General features: G+C 43.0%; 1 protein-coding gene and 1 non-coding gene across 2 annotated transcripts; one reads left to right on the forward strand and one right to left on the reverse strand.

Annotated features, from left to right (window-relative positions):
- The first annotated feature begins 15901 nt into the window (after positions 1-15901).
- LOC120263149 lies at positions 15902-17416 on the forward strand. The gene is made up of 3 exons (XM_039271045.1): positions 15902-16009; positions 16118-17140; positions 17255-17416. Exons 1-3 carry the CDS (start codon positions 15902-15904, stop codon positions 17414-17416), a joined length of 1293 nt encoding a protein of 430 aa, XP_039126979.1.
- LOC120264099 lies at positions 16283-16389 on the reverse strand. Its single transcript, XR_005537277.1, has one exon. It is a non-coding gene; the product is annotated as a small nucleolar RNA R71 (small nucleolar RNA).
- Positions 17417-18733: the final 1317 nt, after the last annotated feature.

The raw sequence follows: 18733 nt of genomic DNA on the forward strand, positions 1-18733 counted from the left end.
CAATTTGGAGGAAATCTTGCTAAGGTTCAAGCCTTGAAGACATAGGTCGGGTTGGATGCGGGGGAATGTGTGCCAACCTCCTGGTATTCGAGGTTAGCACAATTATTTGAAGGGCTGAGGCGATTGCATTCAAAGACCGACATGCGTATTGAACAAGATCTCCACCAACATGTCGAATTCTTGAAAACAAAGTGATCCACGATGTAAGCGTGTGCCCGATTCGTTACCTAGATGAAAACATGGATTGAAATTATTTCGGGCTGGTACTGCAGCAAAAAGCGTAGCAAAATACTATAGTGCTTAGCATTTGCAGACGTGAGAGAAAGCAAACAGGAGAATCCACGCGGGCGTGGAGACTACACGCCATGAAAAATCCATAGGGCGCTACCGCGAAATGGCAGATTCTCGATTCCGACTCTTTAAAGCCGGTTTGTTGATATCGGTATTCTTTTCTCCATCTTTCACGAACTTGAGAAGTAGTGGCTAGGGTTTTGGGAGGTATTATTAGAACTGGAGGTTCTAAGGCGGACAAAGGGACCCTTGCAGCGAGTGAGGACTCTCCCATGAGACCATCGCCCGCGACTAGCAGGGGTTTCCCCTATGGATGCTTTGTTTTGCATTGATTTTCATTCATCATGTTTTGTGACTAATCTTGGAGACTGATTGTATGAATATAGGTGACACTAGGGTTGAGAGTTCTTGTTGATAACTCTTGGTGAGTGACACACCATGAGGAGTTAGACAAAGCTAGATTGGAGAGGTTGAGGAGGGTGAGTGAGCTGGCGGCGTGTTGGGGCGGGTGCCGATGCAGCCCGGGTGAAGCGTTAGTGATTTTAGCACCTAGGGCTTAATTGTGGCTAGGGATCTTCCACCTAGACCAAAGGTTGAATCTATACACACAAGAATAGGGTTTATCACTTGGGTCTAAGAGCTCAGTGCAATTCTATCACAGTATGAGGTTGAGAGGGATTATTTAATCTCTCTTAAGGACATGTATAGAGATTAGGCATGTTTGACCTTAGATTTGGGATCATGTAATTAAAGTTTCCCGACTCCTTAGTTGCATCAATTAGGAAATACAATAGGGTTCTTGCATGGCGATTGTCCTAAGCGGATCAATATCCCATGAGTATCCATCTTTATCGATTGCCTTACCTTCTCCCTTTACTTGTGTGCTCCCTATCTTGTTGCTTTTTGTTTATTTCATATTTTATGACACATATCATTCATGGGCTTCACATTAGTTGAAACAACTTAAGTGTCTTCCATTCCCTACTCTCTATGAATCTGATATCCACTTTCATCTTGATTATTACTTCAACACCCGTGCATACGGTTTGCCTTTGATACTCTGAGACATGTCAATTGCTAAAGATGAGAAAGAATGTGGCGAAATAACTATTTATAGGCCTTGGGCCCGGCGTCATCCGCATGCCCCAGCGCCGTAGGCCTGCGAGGGAATTTCAGCAGTGCGTGAACATCAATACTGCTCACGATTGCTTATTTACAATAAATGCTCACGATGTTTCACTACGGTACTTAGCTACAGCCAACTAGTGAATTGACTTGAATCTTCTTGGAGATTGGCACATATCTCCACATTCATGAACTCCTCTCGTGTCTTGGTCCTTGAATTGAATGAGAACTCCCAACATTGTGTCTTTATAGCCCTATCTTTGTTTCTTTTTCACTTTAGAGGCATTCCCTAAACTATAGCCGCCAAAAGAACACAAATACACAATGTAGGACATAAACCATGGTATAAATGATGCTCAATGCCTATAAAACCTTATAGAAATGTATCTACTCCAAGCGCTTATCGACCCCACACTTAAACACAACATCCTCGAGCAAAGGTCGCTTGATAAATTCATGGAAAGAAAGAAATTGTGGCCTTGGGTTCACCAAAGGTAGGAATAAAATTCTAAAAGTCATGGAGAGTCAAACTGTTAGACAAAACACTCGTGCTCTAACAAACAATCGAATAAAAAGCAAGTGATAAAATCAGGAAATACGTATGTGTATGTGTGAAAACCCAACTCATATCAAAACTATGTCACTACTAAGTTCTTATGTCTGGGACTTGTTTATGAATAAAAAGAATAGGTAGTACGCGCTGATCATACAGGTAACCCTCTCCCAAAGATGCCTCCCAGTGGCCCACACTTTCCCGAGGTGGTAGGTCTTTCTACCAAGGTGGTAGCTTTCACACATCCATGAGATAGCTCTCTCTCGATAAGGCATAGCGCAAATTATCGACTTATGAGGAGTAACTACAGCCCATCATGGTGGTAGCTCTTTCCGTCCTATCATACAAACAACGACAATTTCAATTCTTTTTCAAATTTTTCTGATTTTTTTTTGAAGTTTCCTCTAATTTTTTTCAAGCCAAAAACTAGCACACTAAAAGTCCTAAACACACAATGAACTACTAGAGTTTCATAGGTCTAATGAGTGAAGAATTGCTGAGCAATCGGAACAAAATATTCAATGAGTGGATGAGAAACTAGAAACATGATAAAATCAATGTTTACAACCTCAAAACTAAGAAATTAAATACCAACCCTAAGGTGAACCTTCATTGGCAACAGAGCATACTCTTACAAGTAAAGTCATGCATATATGGGTGAACCCCTCCCCCACACTTAAGATGTACCATTGTCCTCAGTATACGTACAAAAGCTACAATAACATTAGTATCAATGGAAACAAAATGTGGGAATATAATTAAAACAATACTCTATTGAACTCCTCGTTAACCGTTTGGTGAAGTCTAGCTCATGGGCTTGTTGCATGAGTTCACGAGAAGCTCACGCAACCGTAGCGACAAGCAGCACATGATGCATTTATATTAAAACACCATCAACATCCTCTCAAGGCCATCTATGGCATTATAGAGGGGTTCGATAAAGCACAATAAAGAGAAAGATGTCTGAGTTCTTGTACTAAAACCGATGAAACTTTCTGAAACTACTTCAAATAAAATGAAGCACAAAGATAACTAAAGTCTAAAACACCAAAATAAGAAACTAAAATGAAAACAAAAGTAAAAGCTAAAGTCTCACAGGTGGGCCGGCAATCGACGTCATCCTTAAGGTGTTGATGCAAAGATTATTCTCATCCAAGGTTAACGTGTAAATTCACTTCAGACAAGTTTTTGAGTCCTTGAGTGTCATACACCGCAAATGGCTTCAAAAGAAGTAAGTTAAACATGAATTTGATAGGCCTTAAGGGCTCCGCAGGCGTGGAGGGCAATCAAGTGCTTCCGGCATGGGTCCGTTTCAGCCCATGCGGGTGTGTGGGAAAAGCCAGCTCCAGTGGTAGCATTACGGTCTCGGCCGAGGGCGTGTACCCGACCGCACGGTAGCGTGGCGCATCGGGCAGGCGGCCCGATCCAGTAGCCCGTACAGGCGCATGGGGTTTGTTGCGGGCCCTCGCCGCGTAGAACCGATTTCAGCCAACCGCGGCGTGTGCGTACGGCGCCCGGCGATAGGCGTAACCATATTAAAAGCTATGATTGGAAGCAATGCTTCAAAATTTTTTGATCCATGCATTCTAGAAATTAGCACAAGATTTTCCGCAGAAAAACAACACTTATAAAACCAATAAAATTCCGCAGGTTGGCAAAATAGGGCATGGAAAGATGGGAGGCGATAAAAGTTTACGAACAAATCGGTGAAGGAAACTTAATGCAAATGCGGCAAAACACTTTTAAAATCTCAAGGGAGTTTAAGAAACTTAGTTTTATTCTCTGAAAGTTTGATTCTGCAAAGATGGAGAAGTGAAATGAAGGTTATAGTGATGAAGATAGTAGAATGAGCAAGTCATATTCCTATAAACCACATGGGGTGTGGAAATTCTACACCCAGTAGATCTTATACGACAGCGATGGAAATTCCACCCGGTAGCGTATTTCCAAAATTTCTATAAGCCGATCCACATAAGGCTCCAAACTTCAAATTAACACTAAATTCTTCTACTAGTAATATGAATTGCACCCCAAACCATGCAGCGTATATGAAAACCAATATAAAACACATAAAATTTTCAAGCGAGAGCTGAAAACAACAAAAAAATCATCAAGGCACACTCATGACTTTTATTCTGCGAGAAATAAAAATCTAGCTAAAAACAATTAAAAACTTGGGTTTGCCTCAAAGAAGCACTTGTTTTACTTCACTAAACAATAGTACCTCTTGTACCTTATGGGCTTGAGCAGTGTGTTCCTCCGAGACTAGATATTGCATAGCTACTTCCTTTAAACCAAATTTCCCGACAGCAGGCGCCAAAAACTTGACATGTCGAATATGCGTATAAACCGCAGAGTGGGTGTCAGTAATAATTGCCGGTGAGTTACGATGAATCCGAGGAGCAGGTAATGGTAATAACCACTTCGATTATCTAATTGAAATCATGAATATGATAAATGAACTTAATTGCAAGCAAAGCAAACAAGTATGTGCAGAATAAAGTAGAAGAGTCTCAATCACTAAAGAGTGAGGTACTCATGGGCAATGATCCACTAAGATCTTTCTATAAAGCTCAAGATTCACTAAATGCTCTAGAATTTGAGTCTAATGAGTTGAGGTATTCCAATGATAACCAATCCTTGTCTCCAAACCAAAAAGGCACTAGTCCCCTACAAGGTCCCAGGTGGAGAAATCGACCAATCTCAACACCTCACACCCCATACGACCGCATATATCGCTCTAAAAGGAAACCTAAGAATGAAACCGATTCCAAAATGTAGATCCAACCCTAATTCGGCAAAAGGATCCTAACCCCTGACAAGGTCCCGGAGGAGAAATCGAGCAATCTACGCCTCACACCAAATATGGTTGCAAAGAGAAAAGGGAATACGGAGATAGGAAACACTCAATCAAAGGGAAAAGGGGACACTCCTCTATCCCAAGGCTCACCCTCTCAACCTCTTTAATCTTGGCAATCTAACTCAAATGGAGACCTCTCACATCCAAGTATTAAATCATGCAATGTAAATCAACCACAAGGATTAACAACAATAGCAAGCAATTAAATCACAAGATTAAAAACTCAAAACAACTCGGATTAACTAGAAGCATTAAGAGAATCAATACAGATAGATCTTAGGGTTCACATGCCCAAATACCTACTAGGGTTTTCGCCTTCCATGGGCCCTAGTTACAAATACAATAATGGATACAATGAAAAGCAATAAAACTCATAGAAAACCCCTCGAATTTGTGCGGATTGGCCTTGATTGGTAGTTCCACGTCTTGAAGGGTTCCCTCTCGGGAAGCTAGGTGCCAATGGCTCCCCAATGCTATGACGTCGAAGGAACCTATCAAAAGTTGGTGAAGAACTCCCTCTCAATGGCGAAGACCTTCTCCTCAAACCCTAAGCGCCTTTCTCTCCAAGTCTAGCTCAAAGCTTAGCAAAAAGTCCCTTTAGAATCGGCCAAACCGTGTATTTATAGCTTCAAATCGCTACTGTCACGTGCTCACGCGGTGTACCCTTTTGCGTGGACTGCGATTTTCCACTGCGCCATGGCGTGATCTGCGAGTGAAATTCTCAAATGCTTTCGACTAGCTGATGCGCAAAAGCATGCTCTCCTCTTAAGGCCACACAATCGGGCACACCATCATGTAGGTAGAGCTATAAGGCTTTTCCTTCATCGAGCGTCTTGAGAGTCTTGAAACCTTTACAAAGAGTGAAGGAATGTGGAGACATGGCTGCCTTTTGTGCGCCTTCCACTAGTAAATTTACGCTTGCATAACCATGGAAGTTGGCACACATCTCCTCATACACGAACTCCTCTTGTGACTTCCTCCTTGATTCGCACAAGAACTCTCAACATTGTGCCTTGCTAGCCTATCTTCGCTTCCTTTTTGAATTCCCAATGCCTTCACAACCTATATGCATTAAAGAACACCCAATACACGAAATGAGATATAAACCATATAAGATATGATGCTCAATGTATGTAAAACATGCTTAAAAACATGTTCACTTAAGCACTTATCAAACTCCCCCACACTTAAGCCTTTGCTTGTCCTCAAGCAAAATTAAACATTAAACTCATGGAAAGAAAAGAGAATTGCTTAGCCTTAGGTTCACCAAGAGGGTACAAGAATAAGATTCTAAAGTTATGGAGAAAATAAAACACTAGACAAAAACAATCAATGCTCTAGCAAACAATCCAATCAAAAATGAATGTGATAGAATCCGAATGTGTGTGCATGTGAAAAACTCAACTCATGTCAACACTATGTCCACTACTAAGTTCTTAATGTACATAGGGACTTATTTATGAACAAAAAAAGAATAGGGTAGTAGCTTCACGCGAATCCTCTAAGGTAGCCCTCTCCCAAGATGCCTCCCGAGTGGCTTTCACACTTCTCGAGGGGTGGTAGCTCTTTCTACCAAGGGTGGTAGCTTTCACACATCCCATGAGATAGCTCTTTTCTCTCATTAGGGCATAACAAGTATCCGACTTATGAGAGTAGCTACATACATCATGAGTGGTAGCTCTTTCCACCCCATATGTACAAACAACAAACAATTTCCATCAAATAAAAACTAGCACACTAAAAGTCCTCAAAACACAAGTGAACTAGAGTCTTCATAGGTCTAATGAGTGAGAAAAGTGCACAAAGAGCAAATGGCCAAAAATATTCAAGAAAAATGGACGAAAACTAGAGCATGATAAAATCTAATGTTTACAACCTCAAAAACTAAGAATTAAACTCTCAAACCCTAAGGTGAACCTTCATTGGCAACAAGAGCATGCTCATGAAAAACACAAGTAAAAGTCATGTAAAAAGGTAGAACCCTCCCCACACTTAAGATGTACATTGCCCTCAATGTACACATGTAAGCACAATAAAAAGTAGCATCAAGAGAGAGCATAATGTGTCGGAAATGCAATTAAAATAATACTCCCCTTAACCCCTCATTAACATTTGGTGGAGTCATATCTCAAAGGCGCGTTATAGCAGTTGTGAAGACTCACACGACCATGGTATAACGCACATGATCGTGTCTATGACTAAAACATCAACAACATCACCCTCAAGGCCAATTGCACGGAATACAAGGGGTTCAGTAAAGCTTAACAAAACGACAGAAAAGAAAAATATGAATGCAAAATAGATAACAAAACGAAAGCATAAAGATAACTCTTAGAAGGTGAAACCTTTACGAGCACACAAGTCCACAAAAATAAAGATAAAACAAACAAAAGACATAAAAGTGCAAAAATAGAAAAGTCTCATGAGGTGCTGACGCCTCAAGCGCCTGCATTTGGGCCGTGGTCGTGTTGGCGTGGGACCTTTGGCATGCAAGCTGAGATGAGACCTCCTTGTCTAGAGTCTGCTGAATCATGATCCAGTCACTCCAGAAATCCGCTGCCTGTTCTCCAAGATGGTGGCGATGGCAGCCCTCGGAGTCTGAGCCGGTGCTCGTGTACTCGAGGGAAAAGATGACTCTGGATCCATGGATGCTACTCGGTCATGCCTCGGTGATCTTAGGCTCGACTGCAGATGGTATCTCTGTGGCCTCAGCAGGCTCCTCGTCATCCTCAGATGACAACTCCACTAGTGCATATCCACCTGAGCCTCTACGTCTCACAATGCCCATCAACTGGAGAGTAACCAAAACGATGGTGTCTGGACTCATCGACCCTACTCCTCGACCGAGAGGATTAGACCCATCTTGAACATAAGGCGGGTGATGTGGGGTCCCGCAAACAATACTCCCAATTGCAATTACTCGATGGTGATGAAAGTAATCGAGCGACAACATATCGAAAGTGGAAGAGGGACTCCATGGACCATAGAATGGAGGTACAAAAAGATCTCATCTGCGAAGTGAACCGGTACTATCTCACGCACTGTCAGCGACACCGCTAAGCGCAGTATGAATATGTACGTGCGTCGGTTTGATAGTAAGCAAAGAGGCCTTCAGCGCTCTGCGGAATCCGGCGACCGGCATGATTATGGAAAACACGGCCCCGGAGTGAGATCATATTCGGTGAGGACTCGGTGTACTCGATAATGTCGGCCATAGTCTTGATCGTACAATCCGAGATATATCGAGACTGGGTCAGAGACATCCTATGCGCGGGCTGACGAGGCTCTAGAAGCGAGATGGCATCCTTCCGTGTCAAAAGCGATATCAATTGTGTCACGATAGAAAGAAAATGAGGCAAGAACCTCCAGATGTGATATCTCGTCGGCGGGCTCACGAATAGAATGATCGGGTCCCGACCCCCACACTAACAAGTGCTCTGACCTCCTCATGCAGACCAATGTCCTCTAGTGCATCCCAGGTCAATAAAGCGTAGCTGTCCAATCTTTTAGGTGCTGGAGCGCTAAGCGCACTCTTGATGAGCGGTCGAGAATTCAGCTACGTAGGTGGGGTTGGCTCCCTGTCATGGGAGGACATTCAGGGCCAACTTCTTGGTCCGTGGTGCCATCGTGGAAGAAAACACTTAAAAACATCAAGTCCGCATAAATGCACGATTATTTGGGCACCACTGTATGCCGAGGGATGGCGCGCGGGAAGCGGCACAAGCGTGGACCCGCTTGTCACTGGCCACCGCGCCCCGCGTGCGGCGCATGCGCCCGACCCGTGGGGCAGCGCATGCCGCGTGGGTGAGCCACGCGGGCATCTGCGCTGGCGCTGCCAGTGCGGGCACGTGGTGCGGCGAGGTGCGCGGGCCCGGTCATGCTGCGCTCCCGGCGCCCGACACGGGTGGGCGTCGGGGCGGCTCTGACCAAGGGGCGCGGGCCGCGGCCTGGATCACGTGCGGCGTGGGCAGTGGGCCGCACGGGACTCGGCGCACTTGGCGGTGGCTCCTCGCTGCATACAAATCATTCTCATACATTGAAGAACTGTCTAGCATGATGCCCTATAAGAACTATCATAAAAATACCATGGAAACTCCATGAAAATGACCTTGAAGAACATGGAAAAGGTGGAAGGGAGTGAAGGTTTACCAGAGCATATTGGAGAAGAAAACTCGGTGAAAACTCCGGAAAAATTACGTACTAATCCTCAAAGGAGTTGAAAACAATTGGTTTGAGAGATCAAAACTTAGGCTTTTATAGGAGTGAAAGGGGTGGAAGATGAAAGGGCTCAATGAAAATGGAAGATGATGAATAGTGCCCTTCATATTCTTATAGGCACATGGGGTGTGGATTTTTCCACACCCTCGGGTATCATATACGCACCGCGTGGAAATTCCACGCCGGCAGTGTGAACTATCAAAAATTTCGCAAGACAGTCCACAAATGGGCCCTGAAACTCCAAATTAACACCAATTTTTCAACATTAAACATTAAATTCACCCTAAACTATGTCATACACGTGAACAACAAATCAAATCACCGAAAAATTCCATGAAAAACACCCAAAGTGATAAATAAAAATTACTCAAGACACACACTCATGAATTTATTACTGCAGAATTTAAATTTTAAGTCTAAAAACTAACTAAAAGCTTGGGTTGCCTCCCAAGTAGCGCTTGTTTAACGTCACTTAGCTTGACGTACCTGTCTTACCTCATGGTGGCTCATAAAGATGGAAAACCTCTTTATAAGCAGCTTGCCCATCTCCTTCAAAGTAAGGCTTCAACCTATGTCCATTTACCTTGAAGGTTCCCTTCTCCGGGTGAGTGATCTCAATTACACCATGTTGAAATACTTGAGTGACCTCGAATGGCCCTGACCACCTTGACTTTAGCTTCCCGGGAAACAACTTCAACCGGGAGTTGAAAAGTAACACTCGGTCACCCACTTTGAAATCCTTGTGCAGTCTAATGTGCTTGTCATGCCATAAACGTATTCTTTCTTTGTAGATTCGTGCATTCTCATAAGCTTTCAAACGCCACTCATCTAACTCATTCAACTGCAGCCTTCTTTGGTCACCGGCCCGGGCAAGACTGAAATTCATTACTTTAATTGCACAATAAGCCTTGTGCTCGAGTTCCACAGGTAGATGGCATGCTTTCCCATAGACTAAGTTATGCGGCGTGGTCCCCACCGGAGTTTTGTATGCTGTCTGGTATGCCCACAACGTGTCATCTAATCTTTCCAACCAGTCCTTCCGGCTGTGCTCCACCGACTTTGACAAAATTCTCTTTAACTCTCGATTGGTAACCTCCACTTGCCCACTTGTTTGGGGATGATATGGAGTAGCAAGACGATGGTTCACACCGTATCTTTTCAGAATTTTCTCAAGTTGTGCATTGCAAAAATGAGTACCTCGATCACTTATGATAATCCTAGGTGTCCCGAAACGAGTGAACAATTTCTTAAGAAACTTAACTACCGTTCTAGCATCGTTCTTGGGGAGAGTCTCCGCTTCAACCCACTTAGACACATAGTCCACAGCGACCAAGATATAACGATTCCCATTAAAGCTAGGAAACGGCCCCATAATGTTGATGGCCCAAACATCAAAAACCTCACAAAACTGCATTGGATTTTGCGGCATCTCATCCCGTTTAGACCAATTCCCTGCTCTTTGGCAACTATCACAACATTGCACAAATTGTCTTGCATCTTGAAATAATGTTGGCCAATAAAAACCAGCTGCCAGGACCTTTTCGGCCATCCTCCCTGAAGCAAAATGACCGCCCACCGGTCTAGAGTGACAATGAGCTAAAATATCCCATCCTTCTTTTCTCGAGCCACATCTTCGCACTATATGGTCTGCACACATTCTGAAAAGGTGAGGATCCTCCCAAGAAAGATGCTTCAAATCCGCAAAGAATTTTTTCCTTTGTTGAAAAGAAAGTCCTCTAGGTAGAACTCTCCCCGATAAATAATTGGCGAAGTCAGCAAACCATGGCGTATCAACTTCTGAAATTTCCTGCAGAGTACACAAATGTTCCTCAGGAAATGCATCATTAATGTCAGACTTCCATGACCCCTCTTCTTGTAAACCTTCAAGGCGAGAAAGATGATCTACAGCAACATTCTCAGCCCCTTTCTTATCCCTGATTTCAACATCGAATTCCTGCAGTAACAGTACCCAATGAATCAACCTTGGCTTCGCATCAGACTTGTTCATTAGATAACGTAATGCCGAATGGTCTGTGAAGACAATCACTTCTAAAAGGATGAGGTATGATCTGAATTTGTCAAATGCAAAAACTACAGCCAACAGTTCCTTCTCCGTAGTAGTGTAGTTTTCTTGGGCACTTGTCAAACTCTTGCTTGCATAATAAATGGGCTAAAAATGTTTATCTTTTCTCTGGCCTAGAACAGCCCACACGGCATGATCACTAGCATCACACATAAGTTCAAAGGGGAGGTTCCAATCCAGTGAAATAAGGATTGGTGCTTGCACAAGTCTTTCCTTTAAAATGTTGAAGGCAAGCAAGCAAGCTTCATTAAACTCAAATGGGGCATCTTTCTCCAATAACTTGGCCAACGGCTGAGCTATCTTCGAGAAATCTTTGATGAATCGGCGATAAAAACCTGCATGCCCCAAGAAACTCCTAATTGCCTTAACATTAGTTGGAGGAGGTATTTTTTCTATAGTTTTGATTTTCGCTCAATCAACATCAATCCCTTGGCTAGAAATTTTATGTCCAAGGACAATCCCCTCTTGGACCATGATGTGGCATTTCTCCCAAATTCAAAGCCAAAATCGCCTCTTCACACCTCATAAGCACTTTCTCAAGATTTTTTTCAAGCATGTCTCGAAGAATTACCGAATACCGAAAAAAATCATCCATGAAAAACCTCCATTACATCTTCTAACAAATCATCAAAAAAATAGCCGTCATACATCTTTGAAGGTAGCGGGTGCGTTGCAAAGTCCGAATAGCATTCTTCTATAGGCAAAGGTACCAAAAGGACATGTAAAGGTTGTTTTCTCTTGATCCTCGGGGGCGATTGGGATTTGGAAATATCCCAACATACCATCTAGAAAATAATAGAATTTGTGGATAGCTAGTAGCTCCAACATTTGATCAATGAATAGCAATGGAAAGTGATCCTTCCTTGTGGCATCATTCAACCTCCCGATAATCGATGCAAACACGCCATCCCATCACTATTCTTGTTGGAATTAATTTATTTTTGCTCATTTTTTAACCACCGTCATGCCACCCTTCTAAAAACTTGTGTTGGGCTCACCCAAGCACTATCCGAAATGGGATAAATAATTCCTCCGTCTAGAAGCTTTAAAACCTCCGCTTTTTACCACCTCTTTCATATTTGGGTTTAGTCTTCGTTGAGGTTGAATCACGGTTTTGTAATTATCTTCCATTAAAAATCTTGTGAGTGCGTAAGGATGGATTTATTCCCTTGATATCTGAAATTTTTCCAAACTATAGCTCGTTTTGTGCAACTTCAACATGGTAACAAGTTTCTCTTTTTGTTCTGGAGATGGATTTGAAGCAATGATCACCGGCAACTTTGACCCCTCGGCGAGGAATGCATACTCCAAATGTTGTGGTAATGTTTTTAGCTCTAACTCAGGGGGTTCTTCCACCGACGGTCGCAGCCTGCTTGCTTGTTTCCGATCGATTTCTTCAAACCTTTGTGAGGTGTCTTCTACTTCTTCCTCAATTACCTCCTACTCTAGCTCACGAACACCAAGGTCACCCAAAACATCTTCATCATCCACTCGGTCATCCAAACTACAAACCTTAATTGACGAGATTGATTCAACACAACCAATGGTTTCATCTTTTTCTCTTGTCTCAGATTCAAGCCCAATTAACCCTACTGCAACTTCCCTTGAAATAGATATATAGACTTCTACTGATTTATCTTCAGCCCAATTTCTAAAAGACATAAATGCAAATTTCTCAAAGTCTTCTAACATGCTTGACAATTCAGCCCCTTGATAAGATATTCCATGTCCTTGAACTATCTCTTGCGCTCGACTCGTCCCTTACCCCCAAAAACCTCGGTCCCCGTAGCTTGCTCAAGTCTAGGTACGCTACAACTTGTTCTAACTTTTCCTCATTAGATGCCATCTATCCCTTTATTGTCTCCATCAGCAATGCTTTGTCAAACATCATCCCGAAATATAATGAAAGGCTAGGAATCACTGTTCACTTAATAGGAGAAAAGAAACAATGCTACGAATAACGAGAAACACGGAAGAGAGGAATATGAAATAGAAAGGCAAAATGAAAAATGTGAATGACTAAAGTAATAAAGTCCTAGTGTTCCTAATATCCCATTCCCCGGCAACGGCGCCAAAAACTTGACACATCCGAATATGTGTATAAACCGCAAGTGCACGGGTGTCGAAGTAATAATTACCCGGTGAGTCGGGTAGTCGAATCCATGGGGAACGGAAGTATTAGTAATAACCACTTCTCAATTATCTAGTTGGAATCAATGAATATGATAGAATGAACTTAATTGCGAGCAAGGCAAACAAGTATGCAAGAAGCAAAGTAGAAGAGTCTCAATCACTAAAGATGATATACTCAGGCAATGATCACCCTAAGATCTTCTATGAAGCTCAAGATTCACTAAATGCTCTAGAATTGAGTCTAATGAGTTGAGGCATTCCAATTATAACCAATCCTTGTCTCCAAGCAAAAGGCACTAGTCCCCTACAAGGTCCCGGTGGAGAAATCAACCAATCTCAACACCTCACACCCCATATGACCGCAATGAGCTCTAAGGAAACCTAAGAATGAAACCGATTCCAAAATGTAGATCCAACCTTAATTCCCAACAAAGGATCCTAACCCCTCACAAGGTCCCCAAGCAGAGAAATCGAGTAATCTCACGCCTCACACCAAATATGGTTGCAAAGAGAAAAGGGAATACGGTGATAGAAAACACTCAATCAAAGAGGAAAGGAGACACTCCTCTATCCCAAGGCTCACCCTCTCAACCCTCTTTAATCTTGGCAATCTAACTCAAATGGAGACCTCTCACATCCAAGTATTAAATCATGCAATGTAAATCACCCACAAGGATTTACAACAATAGCAAGCAACTAAATCAAAAGATGAAAACTCAAAACAACTCGGATTAACTAGAAGCATTAAGAGAATCAATACAAAGTATAGATCATAGGGTTCACATACCCAAATACCTACTAGGGTTTAGCCTTCCATGGGCCTAGTAACAAAACAATAATGGACAAAATGAAAAGCAATAAAACCCATAGAGAAAAACCCCTCGAATTTAGTGCGGATTGGCCTTGATTGGTAGATGATAAACGCCCTAAATGTATGTATTTTTGTAAGTACTCGATGCGCATGTTTATTGTATTTTATTGAGAACTTGATGCCTTTTTTATGGTTTAATCGTTTTATTTCATATTTCACGCACAAAAGAAGCCTAGGTGAGCTCAACGACGGAATGTAAGAAGAAATCGACATCAAAAACGTCATTTTTGGACCCCGGCACTATACATGCAATCAGAAGCAGCCCTGAACATGAAAAATTTCAGAAAAAGTCTAAGTCCCGAATTTCCTCACAGGCAGATATGACCATCCTTGCGGACAGACAGTGAGTGTGAGGCCACCCGCAGGGAAGCCCGAGTTCATCCCTTTATAAGCATTGTTAGGGTTTCTTTTGAGGGAAGAGGCCTTCTTCTTGGAGCTCACCACCACCACACCAAATCAGAGCTAGAAGTAAGGTTTTGAGGGCATTTCCACGGAGGATTCGATGAGGAGAGCGCGATTTTGGGTGAGATCTACTCCTAGGGCTTGTGTAGAGGAGGTTGAAGACAAGGGAAGCCACCTCTTGTATGGCGTCTTTGGAAGCTTCTCCGGCCTTCATTCTTTTAGGGAGTATTTCTTATGTTTTGTTTGGTTGTTTGCATGGATTTCTTGTTGTATTTGATGACTATGAACAACTAAACTCCAAGGTCACCTGATGTAGGTGAACCTTGGCGGTGAACTTGTGCTTGTATGGATGCTTGGTTCTTTCAATTGTTTTTTGGCTTGTTTGTGATCCTTGCTTGGTGTATTTGAATGCTTTGGTATGCATGAGAACTCGGTGTATCAATTCTTAGGTAATGCTAGGTTGCATGACCATTGCCCTAGTGTTAGACTCACCAAGCTTGAAGGGGGAACACGACTAAATACTGTCGTGACCATCGGGTATTTATACCCCTCCAATTCTAGGGTTAAGTATTAGCTTTGTATTCTAACCCTAACATGAGAAAAATCACCTTTCCCATTACAATCATAGGAGGATTTGGGCGGAAGAAATTCCGTATCCAATACTCGCATCGGATTAGGGTCCACTCATCGTGACCATCGGTTGACCTAATCTAGGGTTTTTTCTCGGTCCAACTAGCCATTTGCATGTTAGTTCTCGCATCCCCGCACACTTTAGTAGCCCCTGAAAGGATCCTCATCCGCGATCGCTTTCTTCCCTTGATTATCCCCCGTATCTTGCCTTCATTGTTAGCATTTTATTTGCATTTTACTTGTTTAATTGTTTTATCACTATCACATTCAAACTTGGAGGTTAAACAACATAGCGAAGAGGAAGTAAGAGCAGCTTCTCGGGCCCTTGGGAATACGACCCCCTCGTGTTCTCACGAGGGGTATTACTTTGCGAACCCATACACTTGCGGGGAAGCGATCAAGTTTTTGGCGCCGTTGCCGGAGAACCCACGAGGAATACTCAGAAAACTTTAAGCGTGTTGATTTGACCATTGTTTTGTTTTTGTTTATCATTTGTGTATATATTTCATCATTCCTCCATTTGCATTCTCTTTTCTTTTTTTTTCCTTCTTCTTCAATATCTAAGTCTTGACTCTAATTATCTTGCAAGGTACCCATCTTATGACACAAGCAAGTCAAGTGAATTTAGTTGAGCCCAACGACGAGATTGAATGAGCCTTCCATCAACGGTTAAGAGAAGTGGCCGAAAGTTCAAGACAACAAGAGATCCGGGTTGAATCTAGTGAGCCTTCAGTTATGGCCGAGCCAAGGAGAACTTTATCCGATTTTGAGAGGCTACAATTTACCGGGGAAGAAATTAGTGTGCAAGCACCTACTGTTCTGGCCAATAATTTTGAGATCAAGGCAAGCACGATAGGAATGGTTCAAAACTCATAACAGTTTGATGGGTTAGCTGATGAGGACCCACATGCTCATCTTTCTCACTTCCTTCAAATTTGCTCAACCTTCAAGATCAACTCTGTATCTGATGATGCCATTAGGTTGAGATTATTTCCATTCAGTCTGAGAGGAGCGGTATACAGATGGCTCACTTCTTTAGCTCTTGGTTCCATCACCACATGGAAAGACATGGTGGAGAAGTTCCTTGCTAGATATTTCCCACCAAGCAAGGCAGTGAGACTGAGACAAGAGATTTCATCCTTCAGGCAAGGGGACACCGAGACATTGTTTGAGGCACATGAACGGTTTAAGGATCTTCTACGCATGTGTCCTCATCATGGATTCCATGCATGGATGAGGGTGCAGATGCTTTGTAATGGGCTGAATTATGCTACAAGGCAGCTCATCGATGCATCAGCTGGTGGTTCTTTGAGCAACAAACTCCCCGAAGAAGCTGAGACATTATTCGAGAACATGGCTAGCAAAGAATGTCATTGGAGCACCAAACAAAAGGTACCAAGGGCAAAAGGGTTGTACGAGGTGAATGAAACCACTGCTTTGGCTGCAAAAGTGGATGCTTTGACCAAGAGTGTCATGGATAACAATGCATTAGCCGCAAAGATTGAAGCTTTGACACAGAGATTTGATCAGTTCATGTTGGGTTCTGGCTCAAGTCCTAAGGCAGTGATGCCATATGAAACATGTGGTGCTGGGCATACAACAACCCAGTGCCCCATTCTTGTTGCTTCCCCTGCACCGACTGAGTCAGTAGAGTACGTCAGTGGAGGACCAAGGGGTCCAGGAAATGCTTTTGGCAACATTTACAACCCGGGGTGGAAGAACCATCCAAATTTCTCTTGGAACCAAGGTCAGTCACAACAAAGACCACCACCAGCTCAAAGTCCTCAGTTTCAGCCCCAACAACCACAAGACAGGAAATATACCACTGAAGATGTGTTAGCAAAGTTCATGATTAATACTGAGGCAAGATTTCAGAATATTAACAATCATTTAACACAGCATGGGGGACAGTTCAGTGAGATAAGCACTGTGTTGAGAAATCTTCAAGCGTCTATGCAATCTCTTGAGAACCAGGTGGGATAGCTTGCTAGAGCACAATCAGAACTACCCTCAGGTAGCTTACCAAGCAACACTGAAAGCAACCCGAGGGAGCATTTGAAGGCTGTCACACTAAGAAGTGGGAAACAGTTTGAGGCAAGGGCCAAGGAGAGCCCAGGTGCCTCCAATGACGGGGTAGCCATTCGGGAAGACCCTAGTTCAGGTGAGAATGCGAGTGAAAAGAGTGAGAAGAAGCCTGATGAAGATGTTCCTAAGTCTCCGATCCGGGGGGGCCTGAGTATAAGCCTGTAGTGCCATACCACTCCAGCCTCAAGCAAGACAAGGAAGAAGCCCAATTCAAAATGTTCCTTGGCATTTTCAAGCAACTTCACATTAACATCCCCGTGGTCGAGGCTCTTTCACAGATGCCCAAGTATGCTAAATTCTTGAAGGATCTCCTCACCAACACGAGGAAGTTAGAAGACTTGGAGACGTGACTCGTCGGGGAATTGTTCTCGCGTGATCCGGAAGATTCTTCCTAAGAAACTCACCGATCCTCGGCAGCTTCATCATCCCCATGTGATTGGGGAAGGAATGAAAGAAAATGCTTTTAGCCGATTCGGGGCCAGACATAAATGTGATCCCATATAATTTGTTCTTGAAGTTAGGGTTAGAAGATTTGAGGCCCACACGGATGACCCTGCAGCTTGCAGATCGCTCAGTGAGAAGACCTCGAGGAGTGGTTGAGGATGTTCTAGTTCGAGTTGACAAACTTATCATTCCAGTGGACTTTGTGATTTTAGATGTGGATGATGATATTGACGTCCCTTTGATTCTCGGTCGCCTATTCCTTAACACTTATGGTGCTTTGATTGATGTCAAGGGAGGCAAGATGACCTTGAGAGTTGGAGATGAACAAGTGGTCTTCATCATCCCCGAAGCAATGAAAAACACACTTGATCATGATGATACTTTATACTTTACTGATAATACTAATTTAATCATCTCAGATTGTGTGCAGGAGGTTTTGGCTCTAAATCCCTTGGATGAGTACTTGGAGGGGTTCGAGATCAATGAGGTTGAGGCCAAGGTCCCCTCTCCTCCACCAACTCACAAAGTAGCCCAAATAGAGGCTAGCCCACCACCTCATGGACAGAAAAAGAAAACCGTGAAGAAAGTGTGGAGAAAAGCGAATGAAAGATTGTAAAGAAGTGTGTTTGTCTCCACAATGCCACCCAAGGAGGTAGACCGCTTATACTTCGAGAGCCAAGGCAAGTTCTAAATTTTTTCATGTCTCTCAATGAACTTTCCGGGTAACAACACTTTGCCAAAGAATGGAGGTAACTCTCCACCATATGTCCCACCATGATCATGAGGTAAAACACGTCAAGCTAACGATGTTAAACAAGCACTTCTTGGGAGGCAACCCAAGCTTTTGAACTCTTTACCTTCTCTTTTCGTATTATTTGAGTGGTTGTGGTTTGTGTTCTTTAGTTTTTGTGCATGTTTGGTAGCCTTGTTAATCGTCTTTCTTATGTTGTTCATCTATGTCGTTGAGAATGCCTTGAGTGATTTGATGTTTAGACTCCATGAAATTAAATTCTTGAGTGTTTATGTGCTTAATTTGGC

This window comes from Dioscorea cayenensis, chromosome 6 (assembly GCF_009730915.1).
Source record: "Dioscorea cayenensis subsp. rotundata cultivar TDr96_F1 chromosome 6, TDr96_F1_v2_PseudoChromosome.rev07_lg8_w22 25.fasta, whole genome shotgun sequence".
Lineage (NCBI taxonomy): Eukaryota > Viridiplantae > Streptophyta > Magnoliopsida > Dioscoreales > Dioscoreaceae > Dioscorea > Dioscorea cayenensis.

Coding starts and splice junctions, on each gene's coding strand:
- LOC120263149 (XM_039271045.1), top strand. CDS start 15,902: ATGGCCGAGCCAAGGAGAACTTTATCCGATTTTGAGAGGCTACAATTT. Junction 16,010..16,117: donor CCAATAATTTTGAGATCAAG/GCAAGCACGATA, acceptor TCAACCTTCAAG/ATCAACTCTGTATCTGATGA. Junction 17,141..17,254: donor TGCAATCTCTTGAGAACCAG/GTGGGATAGCTT, acceptor AGTGGGAAACAG/TTTGAGGCAAGGGCCAAGGA.